Source organism: Lepisosteus oculatus, chromosome 12 (genome assembly GCF_040954835.1).
Source record: "Lepisosteus oculatus isolate fLepOcu1 chromosome 12, fLepOcu1.hap2, whole genome shotgun sequence".
In the NCBI taxonomy this organism is placed as follows: domain Eukaryota; kingdom Metazoa; phylum Chordata; class Actinopteri; order Semionotiformes; family Lepisosteidae; genus Lepisosteus; species Lepisosteus oculatus.
In genome coordinates, this window is record NC_090707.1 from 12,670,857 (window position 1) to 12,684,480 (window position 13,624).

General features: G+C 35.0%; 1 protein-coding gene across 3 annotated transcripts in view; it reads right to left on the reverse strand.

Moving 5' to 3' along the window:
• The window catches only part of LOC102699039 (coiled-coil domain-containing protein 148), a 42,248-nt gene that overhangs the window by 24,077 nt on the left and 4,547 nt on the right, over window positions 1–13,624 (reverse strand). For all 3 annotated transcript variants that reach the window (XM_006636469.3, XM_015358753.2, XM_015358752.2), the window contains 6 exons: window positions 10,242–10,345; window positions 7,944–8,026; window positions 7,681–7,844; window positions 2,983–3,078; window positions 2,700–2,881; window positions 1,470–1,608 (listed from right to left, as the gene is read on the reverse strand). In XM_006636469.3, coding sequence (XP_006636532.3) covers window positions 1,470–1,608; window positions 2,700–2,881; window positions 2,983–3,078; window positions 7,681–7,844; window positions 7,944–8,026; window positions 10,242–10,345 — 768 coding nt within the window. The remainder of the gene's footprint in view (window positions 1–1,469; window positions 1,609–2,699; window positions 2,882–2,982; window positions 3,079–7,680; window positions 7,845–7,943; window positions 8,027–10,241; window positions 10,346–13,624) is intronic.

Sequence of the window (13,624 nt, forward strand, 5' to 3'; positions counted from 1 at the left end):
AAGCAATCATAGCAAGCAATGGGTGCAAGGATGAATACAACCTGGATGGGACGCCAGTCCATGGCAGGGCACACACAGACTCAAACAGGAACACGCTCACATCACAGCCAGTTTTCCCAGAAGTCAATTCACCTACCAGTATGTCTTTGGATTGTGGGAGGAAACTAGAGCACCCAGAGGAAACCCACTCAAACACAGGGAGAACATTCAAACTCCATGCAGATAGCACTCCAAGGCCCAAGCACTGCAAGGCAGCAATACTATCTACTGCACCACCGTGCCACCATCAGAACACCCTAAAGCAAAAACCAGTGCTAAAACTATATCATGGTAAAGAGATTCATTTAATTTTCACATCAACAAACAAATCTGTTTCAGAATTACTGTTGCTTTTGTCTACATAATATTATGTTTACAAATGAGTTATTTAAAGCTGACAGCAATCTTTAAATAAGTATATAAAGAGAGGTATATGAAAGAAACACATAGGCCTTATATCAAAATAAGTTGCCTTTTACACAAACAGAAGAGATTTTGTAATTAAGATCCTCCAAAATTCTTATTGTGCAATTAGGGTGATAAAAACACACTGTACATAGTTCATTAAGCAGAATCTATTGAACATGCAAGTGTACTGTTCTACAGTACCTTGAGCAAAGCAAAGATACTGAGCAGGTTGTATAACTGTTTTACACTCATTAAATCACTGAAACAAGTCAAGGTTTGTTTACTCTATTTTGAGACAGCATGATAGTTTGCATTATTAATATACCCGATTTGAACATTGCCTTTCTAATTAGGTTACAAAAAGGCAAAAAATGATTACAACTAATTTACATGTCCTCTCAAATTTCTTTCACATGGTCTGTCTCCTGCTGTTTTAGTTCAAGCACGTTTTACTTAATACTGTATTTTTAAAGAGATTTATGTCTTCTGTGAAGTATTTTTAATGTAGCTGTACACATTTACTGTACATAATTCAATGGTATATAACATTACAAATTAAACTGACCCTGTTTCTACTGGCCAAATCATTATAAAATTCTGAAGTCCTCTTGGACTCTCTTTATCAAGAAGAAAAGGCCTGGCTCAGTATCAGGCATATGCAGGTGAATGGCTTGCCAAGTATGAAAAAGAACAAAAACAAAAAATGAAAGAGCAGTTCGATCTTAACATTAAGGCCTAAGTCCACAGCAGAGTATGCCATGTAGTTTCAGTTGATATTATAAAGCCAGGTCTTTAAGAAGGAGAAAGATACTTTTTCTGTTGTCATAGCAACAGCTAAGATGTGGCATATCAGCCAGAGGAGAAACCTGTTTGCACAGGGTGAGACTGGAAATCCTACAGCTCACACTCCAATTGTATGTAGTACTGGACATCATTCATAGCATAATGAGCTGAGGTTTCACCCAGTTCAAATAATGGACACTCAGCAAATTATCATACTTAAAGAAGGTACTGAAACTTACCAGCTCTTGCCTTGATTTGTGAGGAAAAAGTCTATGCAACATATCCATGTATAAGACTCTTCTGTCTTTCATATCATGTGGATATTGGTCCACAATACTCTGAAATATCAGGTGATCTGTTTCACTCCATCCACAGCACCTGAAACAAAATTGAAGGTATTGAACATTAAATAGAAAACATACAAAAGTAAACCGAGGTCCTGACTCTCTGTGGTCATTAAAAATCCCAGGGTGCTTCTCGAAAAGAGTAGGGGTGTAACCCCGGTGTCCTGGCCAAAATTTCCAATTGGCCCTTACTAATCATGGCCTCCTAATAATCCCCCTCTATGAATTGGCTACATTACTCTGCTCTCCTCCCCACTGATAGCTGATGTGTGGTGAGCGTTCTGGCGCACTATGGCTGCCGTCGCATCATCCAGGTGGATGCTGCACATTGGTGGTGGTGGAGGGGAGTCCCCATTACCTGTAAAGCGCATTGAGTGGAGTGTCCAGAAAAGCGCTATATAAGTGTAAGCAATTATTATTATTATTATTATTATTATTATTATAATAGTTTGAAGACAGATTTATATCTAAGTCATATCTCCAAAATTAACATTAAAGCTATATCAGAAAATCCACATGATCCTACTGATTCCTCAAAGCAGAAATCCTTCCAGAAAAAGAAAGAAAAAATCATTTCTAAATATGTCTTCAAGAAACTGGGGTGCTTAGGTCACCACGAACAGTTAAGATCAAAATCTCATTTGGGCCTCACAGGTGGTTTAAAGCTTCAAGTGGAAGGTGTGTTCAGAGTGCAGGTTGAACTCTATAATCTGGGTGTTTTAGGTTCGGCCCTAGCCCATGCCCCTAGTCCACTGTGATTGGGCTAGTGGTTACACACAGTTGGCACCTGAAGTAGGGCAGGCTAGGATTCTCCCGGGACACAGCAAGGACAGTGGCTTCCTGGCCCCTCACAGGCCTGTAATGCACCTTGCCACCAAACCCCCCTGAAGCTGGGGAGTTGGAGGATTAAGTGTGAAAAACGCTATCAGTGATTCCAGATTGCTATAAAATAACAAAAAATAATTGACAATTCTAGATTTAAAAAAATCATCACATTTAAAACTGTAAACATGATTACGCAAAGCTTACAAAACTGAAACCATGAGCTATCAGTGAATCCAACAATACAGCTGAACTAATATCGTCCCACTAAAAGTCAAAATATCGTCAAAATGGAAGTCAAACCTGTCCAATCCATTCAGCCGTTCAGTGATGTTTTGTAACCTGGAACTGTATTTTTCATCAAGGCTCTGGAATTCTTTCAGCAAAGACTCTTTAAGATCAGGGTATGGGCATTCTAAGTTTAACACTTCCTCTGGAATCTGCTGCAAACTACTTCGAATCTCTTCTGTTGAAGAAAGCCATGCCTAAAGAAGTGAACGAGTAAACAGAAGTGAATTAATTTAATAGCGATGACAGAAATCATCTCAACATCTTTCTAGGTAACCTTGAGTCCTGTAATTATTACCTGTGTTCTGGTCGCACTGATCTCTTCTTCCACAGACAGGCACTCTAAATCAAGTTTTTCTATAATGTCTTTCTGCTGCTTTTTTACATATTCCACCTACAGAAAAATATTGCATGATCAGAATATAGGAGCATTCCCACCTGTCTACATTCTTGCACAACCTGCACCTGCAGGACAAATCTCTGTCATGTATTTACACCAGACAAACAGGAATTATGATAAACATGCTACTACAAAAAAATTACAAACATTTTACCTGGGGAAAAGTAACATAAAGAGCAATTTCAGAAGCAGAACAGTAGCTATCTTTTTTAACTTTGGAAGAACAGAGAAACACACTATACTGTATATATGTTCATACCATGCTTGTGTTTAGAAATACAAGATGACTTTCACACAATTTTACTCCACTGGAGGCTTTCTTTTTCCATGTTAAAAGCCTAATTCTGTATTTCAAAACACAACCACGCTAAAAACCTTTGCCCAGGTTTGACGGCATGAGTCAAATAAGCTGGAGGATGTGTCAAGCTAGGATATTCCAGCTAGGATATTCACTGACTCTGGCTTGAAGACCTGACTGGCATCTTGTTCTTGAGCAGGAATTGTGAGGGGTTTTGTGGATTTCGGGTCCTGTCATTCAGCAAGGCTGCTGCTCATAGACTGACTCTGCGCTAATGCACTAAGCACTATCAGCAAACACTGAGTTTACCCTCCTGTGGGGACTAAAACATTGCATTATGAATCCTAAGAAACACAAAAGGCACATAAAAATAGGACTGTGTTGGTGAGAGACAAACACACCTGAAGAAGGCTTCACACTTGAAACGTTGCATTTTCTCTCTTCTCTTTTCAGCATGGAATAAACCTATTACTAGTTCCTTTGCAGACTATGCATGCTGACGCAGCTACCTACAGTACAGTACCTGAACTACTAATATCTACCTAGTTCTCACTCATAAAATGCACCCACTTCGCATTGGGTTATTGCTGAAATAGCACTGGGGTAAATATTTGACTAAACTATTGGAATTAGCACAGTACAAGGTAATTTCTATTGAATACCTTCTTTAGACCTTTTTGTGGTGAAATTCTTAAGCTCTGTCTACAGACTATTTTGGACACTTTATATATGAAATCAATATATCCAAATATTCATATGAGGCATTATACAAAAATAATCAAACGCTTGGGAATCACAGTTTCAGTCTCAGTGTGCTGAGCTTCAGTATGAAATATGATTTAGTTTGTGAAGCAAGTTTATTCCAAGCTACATACTGAAGTGTTACCTAAATGTGCTGAACAAGTGTGAATGTTTAACCTTAGAAAACTGAACAAAGGCTGACTGGAGTGTACTTATAGTATCCAACAGTCTGTCAACATTAATGTGACCTATCCATATGCTGCAATGTATTGGGCAAGCCTGACATCATACAGAGATATTTACAGTAAATGTATATTATAATAAATTGATTCCCTTTTTCGTGCGGGTAAATGCAACTTCGGTGTTCTAGTGATCTCAGTTTCTGATTATATAAAGGCTTTGCAAGGTCAGGTCCCAAGAGGATTAAAGACCATGACCGCTTTACATCACAGAAGGAACCAAACTGCCAAAACAGCAAAAGCAATGAGGGTTTTATTCCCTTCTTTAATTGATCAAGGCCAGCAACCCAAGAACAGATTTTAAGATGTAAAGTCTGCTCTGGTGTTGCTTTTAAATCTGTTAAAAAGCCAACATTTTATTAGTTACAGAAGACCTTATCTTTGAATGAACACACTAGAAAGTCAGTTTTCCCTTTTAGGCTTAAATATGATTCTGAACATTGCCCCTGAGAAGTAATCCTTTACACACAGTGAAATACTTTGGCTTTATTTTATTGGAATTACTAAAATGAACATCTGGAATGAAATAATACACTGCATTATTTATAAATAAGGAGCAGGACATGCAGACTTATATATTGCTAATTTCTAGATATATCTACTGGAGGAAAAGGTATTATCTTTCTGATGACAATAAATGGCACATATATGTCCTGATATTAGCTTTTCAGGAAGATGAAACAGAAATGAAAGGACAAATGTGACATTTTAGTTCTACTTAAGGGAGAAGAAATAATTAAGGGATCAAAAATAGATATTGACTTTTTATGGAATGATAAAATCAAACAATCTTCTCATCATGCGGTTTGAACTATTATTGAAATAACTGTCATATTATCAGAACAGTTGTTGACATTTTTGTGAGACTAGATAAGCAAGAAACAGTTAAAATAAAACTGAATGCCATAAAATTTAGAGAGAAGAAAATGATCCTGAGAAAAATTAAATGCCACCCTATGAAGATATTTAAATTGATTTTTTTTAGCAAATTATTTTCCACTTTACATTCCACAAAATATTCGATACGGTTTGCAATAGCAGGACCTTCTTGATCAAGTTTTCTGATGCAGGACTTAATAGTTAAACGTCTGATCTGTTGTAGTCACATAACTTCTAAATACGATTATAATATACAAATCGATAAAATATAAAGGAGGTCAGGATGTAATTGCAGAAATTAGTGCCTTTTATTGTTTTATGGTTTTATTTAGAAACATCAAATTGAGAAATATCAAAATAATTTTTATCTTTACAGAAGAATGCATATTAATGCTTTTAAATTGTGTGATATTGCATCATTATCCTACAATGATGCAATATCACATAAGCTACACAGTTATTTTGTCACTAATAAATTTCCTCATGTATTTTCATATACCACTGTTGTTCATTAGGCTTTCTAATTGTGAAAGCATTATATGATTAAAATGAGAATTATTCAACTAGATACATTACACATATAGTTCCATTTCCAATATGATACAACACTTTATTCCAGTTCTTTGTTTTGCATTAAAGTGACTATGTTTTACACACACAATAGTTTGCAATAATTAATAGTGGGCCACCACTAAATACTGTACATATATATACAGCATAACTGCCTTAAAGATGAAAATTAGGTATAAGTATGACATAATATCCTTTAATGTGGTACTCAACTATACTTCTTTGACAAGTTGAAATGTGTGAATTTCCATTTGTTTCTGTAACTGCAGTCGAGGCTGGCATTTTCTGGCATTAATTTGCTGCATTTCAAAGGAATCTATTACTTTTTCCATGTATATTGATTTAATACACATATAAATGTATACAGCTATTATGCTATTAATTATTATTTATATAGACCACATACTTCATCTTTGTCTGGCTTTATAGTCAGGTCGCTATCATACAATTAAGTACAAAAAGACAGAAGAATAAATATAATTTGCAATAGCTCTCAGGTTGAAAGGAACTAAATGGATTTGTTTCACTCACTAAAGTAAAGCATTCATGAAAGTGTTAGGAATGACGGAAATCTGCCAATAGATGACTCATACATTTGCTCAAAAGTAAGAAGTAAGTGACTCAAAGAACATTTCTATTCATCTAAAGTGCTGGCCCACTTTCAAAGACATTTTGCCTCACTTCACTGAAACCGTGTAACTTACTCCATCGGTACTGGATTTTAAATATAACAAACCCACTACAGTAAGATATATAGCAATCAAGAGAAACCTAAACTTTGAGTGCAGCAACAGTGCTACAACACTAAAAAAAGGAAAGAAATATATACTGTAATGCTCTGGCTTTTTCATCCAAGTCAAGATAGGTAGCCTGTATATCTGAAAAAGAGCTAATTTTTATTGTGTTTTTCAGTGTCTACACTATTTTCAGTTCAGTATTCTATACTATTCAGTAAAGTTGTTGGGTATTTGTTTTTTTGGTTTTGGTACAGAAGCTCATGCTACAGGTTTTTGATATTGAAAGAATATCTGAAACTCATAATACAGTGCTTAAATACAGAATGACAAAGGCATGCAGAATGCAGATATAGAAACGTACTGTAAGTGAGAATTTGTTTTACTAATTAATTTTTGCTGATTTAATAAGAGGTTGCATTTTTTATATGCAAATTACCACTGAGGAACATTACTTTTTTCTCCAATAAAAATATGTATCTGAATGTTCTAGTTAACAAATAGCAGCCCCTTATATTTATAATTCAATGATGTAGCTACTTTATACTATTACAACAAATTTAGAATTTAGTTCCGTTTAATTACTTTGTGTATATCTGTGTATTTTGCTTGATTGTTTTATTCTACAATGCTTTAAAATAAAGGTAAAATGTGAATTACAAGAAACAAATGTGTTGATTACATTTAATTTGAACCAGACAAAATGGTTTAAAAAAATAAATTCTACTGAAGAAGCTTCACAATCTTGGTATGTTTAGAGACCCCCCTGACCTAAATAGACCAATAAATACAAGAGTTGATGAACAATTACATAATTTAAAGGAGAGATCACTGTTAATCTGAAATATTTCTTCTGAAATTATGGGCTGCAATCTTAGTCTGGTAAATGCTCACCAATGAGGATAGTTTGAGGGTGTTTATTATGAGGATTATGTATTTCATCTTATTTAAACCCTGTTGTGTGTTTTAAATGTGTATTCAATTAAAATGGCTTTGTTACCTCAAACAAATCATCCAATACAACAAATAACATAAAATAAGTGCCATAAGAAATTACCATGATATTCACTTTCTGTAGATAGACTTGGAAATGTTATTGTACATCAAAAGGAAGAACAGAAAAGCATGTTAGTACCTGCTCAAGTATTAGGTCACATTGAATCGACTGTGTCTTTAGGGGGTGCTGTGAGGTATAAGAGCACATTTCAGACAGTCTGGAGCGTAAATCATCCTTTAGTTGCCAGATGGGATCCACTGTATCAGCCCTGAATAATGATCTCTCCTTCTCCAACTGTAGCTCTGTCAGCAAAGACACGGTGTCACAGTGTTTTAGTATTGTAACAGAGAAGAAATAAATAATACTATGTAGAAGTAAACTGATAATGGAGGATACAGTACCGTTGTCCTTCATTTGGAATAAGAAGTCATTATTTATTCCTTCTTCGTCCAGGAACTTTTGAATCTCCAAATCGAGCCTTTGCCTTAAATACCAAAAAAAGCAACGATGAATAGAATGCATATTCGTTAAGTGGAAGGTTTGCATTTGCTACACTCAAAGAAATTCCTGCTTTCATCACGCTCTGATTTTCCTTGTTATTATACACCTATTTAAATTACTTTCTCATTATTACTGACAATGTACTGCTTTGTAGAAAACAAAACCTTGGTGAACAGAGTGATCACAATACAAACTGACACTGCAACAAACACCTTACTTTGGATATGTGGCATCCATCAGTAATGAGGCACAACACTAAATTTGGTGTAACACATCGCAGTTGCTTACCTGGTATAATTACACAATGTGTGACTCATATGATAATAGTATTAATCAGTGCCATAGTATAATTAGTATAATTGGTGTTATAATTGTGTCATTCAGCGGTTTCATAGTCAGTTACTACCCAGACATAATAACGCAACTCAAAAGATATTGTTGGCTTAGAATCTTAAGCTATACAGAAACATTTAGACTCTGTCCATTTAAAGACAGTGAAAGTCATGATTTAATAAGTAAAACAGGTATAAAGAGACTGAAATGACCATAGGAACACAGGGATACAAAGCCTATTTAACAAACTGAATGCAAACAATTAGAGCACAGTTCTTTCTAATGGGATATTTTAAAGAGATTGCTCTACTACTCTGACATTCTTATCACCGTTGGTGGACATCTTGTTATCTCCAGTGGACAGTGAAAATTAATTTTTACATAATCTTTCAAGACAGTTTATGAGCTTTTATCGGCATACGCTTAGATGGCTCCATTGTTAGATGGCTTGAAATAAGGATAATTTAATCATATCATCAGGGGAACGCCTAATGGAAGCTACGCATTATGGTTTGTAATTGTCACTCACTATAACCAGGGCTCTGGGGAAGTGCACATTGAAAGGTAATCACTGGGTCTGCGCAAAATTTGAGTTTCCTAACTACAAAAATGGAATAAAAGAGGAAGAAGAATGGCAGGCATTTATAATGCCACGTAGCTATACAATACAACAGTGAGCACCTGAACAGTCACATAAAATGAGATGAATAAAACTTGTGCATACATTCACAAATACAGTTCCTGTCATTTAGCAGTCGTTGAATGCTAAATTGCAACTTACATGTCTCTTTGCAGAAAATAAATAATACATCCATTTGAGTTCTCCATGATGTCCCATCTGCTATGACTATAGTCAAAATATTTGCTCTAGTTGTGGTTTGCTTTGAAAACAGTTTTCAGCACAAACCTATTGAAATGAAAGCTTTACTAATGCGATTTTAGTGAGCATTTTGAATACTCTGTTGATTCTGTAGAAAACACATTGTAAGGTGCTACTGTATACAATATATAATATCGTAAGGGTAGGTAACCCTACTTCTTGAATGCCAGGTTTGATTCTGGTTTTCATTCCATCTCAGACCTTAATAGCTTAATTGAACTCACAAAACAGGACTCAAATCAGTTAGGTTTGTTTGCTCTTCATTAGGTGCTAATGGAAAGGTGACTCTAAAACTAGACATATCCCAGAACTCCAGGACCAGGTTGCCCACCAGTGCACACAATGCACACCCACCCTTTATTTGAAGCCTGTTACCACTGTTAAACTTGTATGTAAAGATAAAATCACAGAAAATTTTGCATCTCAGTCTATTTAAATTAAAATAGCCAAAAGGATAATAAAATAAGATAAAGAGTGTCCACTCTGCCAAGCTTATTAATTCAACTAGTATCTTACATTTTATTCATACATATTTTTTACAATCCTGTCTGCTGTGGAGAAAACAAATCTAGTATGGGACTTTGGTGCCTCTGTATAGCATTAACCTTGAAGCAAAAAGGTAAAATTGTTATCCAGAGAACAAGTATAGTCTGTAACAATAACCCACAGCTATCAATGCCCTTCATATTTTGGAAAACAAAATAAGAACAAGGCCAGTTGAACTTTTTTCCCTCAATGTGAGCAGCAATTGGTCTTAAAAACAATATTCATGAAGGGTACTGCAGTAGCCACTGAATTCATAGCACAGTCCTCAGGGTGCTCTCTGTGGGCAGGGAAAACAATCAGGAAAATAAATAGCTGTTGGTTTCATACTCGATCCATCTATAATCTGGGTTACGTAGTCTTGTTTATGAATCTCTGTGGTTTTCTTTGGAATACAGTTCTAGATTATTGGTATATATTTAGACATCATATTAAATCTTACCCTGCCTTCATTAACCTGGCATATTCTTTGCACCAGACCTGTCGATGTTGCCTTGTAACTGTGTTTTCCTTGGTCATCCTTGCAGCTTGTAATGTTTTGTGAATCTGAAAAATACAGGTTAAATTTAAAACAAAATGACTGCAATAATGCTAAAAGTAATACTGCATTGTTTCTGTGTGCCTGCAACATAAATAAATATTATATAAATCACTAACATTTAATTATTGCTTTGTGCTTTCACTTTTAGATGGGCCATTAAAAAGTGATCTTTAAGCTTTTACAAACTACAATTTACAACCGCTCTCTGAGCTCAAGGAGACTTGTGTTAAATTGATGGTAATATCTAGGAATAAATGTGATCCCACACATTGCAGAACACTAAAAATGATATCATATTTTAAAATTGAAATTGTCATTTAAACCAAGTGTAATGTAGCTTTAACATATTTATTGGTGAACCATAAAGAGATCAGGGCATTTGTTTGATATCTTCTTTACTTTTACCCTTTTGTTTTATTTCATATCAGCGTGCTTAATTTGATTTTAAAATCTTCCCTGGTGGAGCCAAGTATTGAAGAAGAGCATCTGGTACTCTATCACTGGTGTAGATACATAACAAATTCACCAGAATACAGAAAATTATATATTAGGTAATTAGATTTGATCAAAACAAACAATATTTTAAACTTCAATGTATATGGTAAAAAAAACACTTCTGAATTTGTTTTGTTAAGTTTGGAACACACAAAACAGGATAAATACATGAGCAGCCCCCGTAAACTGTTAAGATTATCAAGATTTTAGCAGTAAGTTGATCCATCAAGTTCATAAGGCTGTTCCATCAGAGATCCAAGGGAATCGGCAACCTGGTTAGTTAATTAGAATGTGCAGTTTATCAAACCCTACAGACTCCCATGTTAATTTTTGCATTATCATAAAAGACTGAAAGCAGGGATGGCATTCAGGCAAGTGAGGTATATCCATACATAACCTGTCTTATCTTGCCCAAGCAGAGTGCTGAGTTGCAGTAAGCCATTGGAAACACTAATGAGGCAATAAAATGCTGCTACTGCTGCATTTTACCAATTAGTAAAACTGCAGGTCTACAACCATAATCCTCTCTGCCCCGGGGTTAACATCACAAAGTGATATGATATAGAATGAGAGACCCAAGGCTTCAAACTGCTTCAAAGTTGTTCATAGTTAACCCTCTACAGATCCATGAACATTTAATGATGTGTAGTTTTTATGTTCCTTTTTACGACATGTTCAATTTACAATCCTATTTAGAAATTGTTGCTGTACAAATAAACACGCATATATTTTGTATAAATTATAGATTTGATCATACATTTTTAATTTGTCACAGTATCAGCCCTTTTATATAAACTCCTCCTAATGGATTTTTAAAAAGAACATATATAAATATGAAGTATATGTGAAGATACAAAAAAAGATAAGGCAAATTAATCATTACACGTCCTTTCTCCAGCTTCGTCGGCTTTGTCTTTGGGCTTTGCATTTGACTTGATTTTGTAAATTCCCAAATATGGTATCACTCACTGGTTAAAATGCATTACTGTATTCATTACACTCCAAATCCCAGTTTCATCAGAGCTTTAAAGTCTGGCTTTATTGTTTATTTGATTAGATTTTAATTGCTTTACTTTGTTAAGAGCTCTTCTGCTATAGTACTTGCAAAGTATTCATTATCACAGACTTCTACAACCTTAATAGATTTGAACAACAAAGAGGGAATATGGCTTGGCTTATTAATTCTACACATATATTTTGAGTTACAGTCTTGATTAATTTGAAGAAGGTATGAAAACATAAGGGTTTTCTTTTGTACTCTCAAAGGAAATCTACATAATGCATTTTTCACATGACCAGATGCATTCACATTGCTTTAAAAGATATGCATTAATGAATATTTACAAATTCATTCGAATTTAGAATTTAGAATAAAGACTTAAGGAGAAATGTATCAGCAAAACTATCAGTTAACTGATGTATTCAAGTAAAAGTATGAAATAAAGAAAGAGACACTTAAATAACGTGTCTGTTCATATGATGCATGTCTACTACTTCTGAAGTAGTAAGAAGGAAGTTTTGAGTTAAATTTATGTATTCAAAGAAAGGAGAGACTAAAAGCTGCAGAACACTCTGTGTTTGCAGTCAGCAATAAATTAAAAATGGTACAATGAACTTAGCCACTGAAAATACAATGTCTAGGTCAACCTCCTTCTCTCTGTGTCATTGTATATTCATATGCAATCTGCACAGTTAGGTGTGCATAGGCATCTCTGCATGTGAGGACATCTGTCATTATGGGTATCGCCATGTCAACATGTTTACTAAAGATGTATGACAGCACTCTGCAAGCATTCGAGAAAATCTCAGTGATTTTGCTTTAATTTCAGCACAGACATAACATAATTTTGTTGTGGGTCCAGGCTATCAGGCAGGCCTGATAATCAACAACATGACCAGCTGTGAATCTTTCACTAATTCTACAGTGCAAAATGTCTGTGGGTTGTCCAAATAGAAAAAAATAGTTTGTATACCCTTATTATCATGTTTTGTCTTTAAACAAACAACATGGTAGTCCACATTTACTTTCAGATCAAATCAGACACGTTTGTGGTTTCTGTACTTTATAGATTCTGTTTATCTGAAGTTAAGTTGCCGATATTAAGTCTTTTGAGACAACAGAACCTAAACCTAAATTGTGACAAGACAGAGGAGATGTTCATAGGCTTCCAACATTAGTGTTCCAAAGTTGGCCTTCAACCGATGCAGAAATATTTACTGTATACTGTACATGCCTTTATTTAATCAAGACTACAGTAAGATTCTACATTGGCTGCTGTATATCCAGAATTCTGGGGTTTGAAAGCTAAATAAAGGTATTTTTTCAGCACATAACTCCTATCATCTGGAAAGTGTACAAATTAAGAACAAAATTTAAGGTTCCTCTGCTCAAGTATATGGTCCTGATTAGTCTAGCTGTAGCTTATTCTATAGATTTACTGTATGAGTTCAGACCAACCCTTAATCTGAGAAATGCTGATTCAGGTGGTCTTACTCTGCCAAAGATCAGCCTCCACAGAACAGGCGACAGGGCTTTCTCCTGTGTAGCACAACATGGGTGGAACTCACTCCCCAAATCCATTAGAAACCCTGCCGACATCCACATTTCCAAATCTTGCTTAAAAAATATTTTTAATACTAAAACGTTTAATGCATAATTTAGTTTTACCAAGTTAGTTGGCTGTGATTTTATCTCTTCCCTTCTGTTATGTGTATGCCATTCACTATTGTACAGCTTTTTTGATTATCTTGGAAAGCACTCATAATTGAAGTTGTATTATTTATTATAA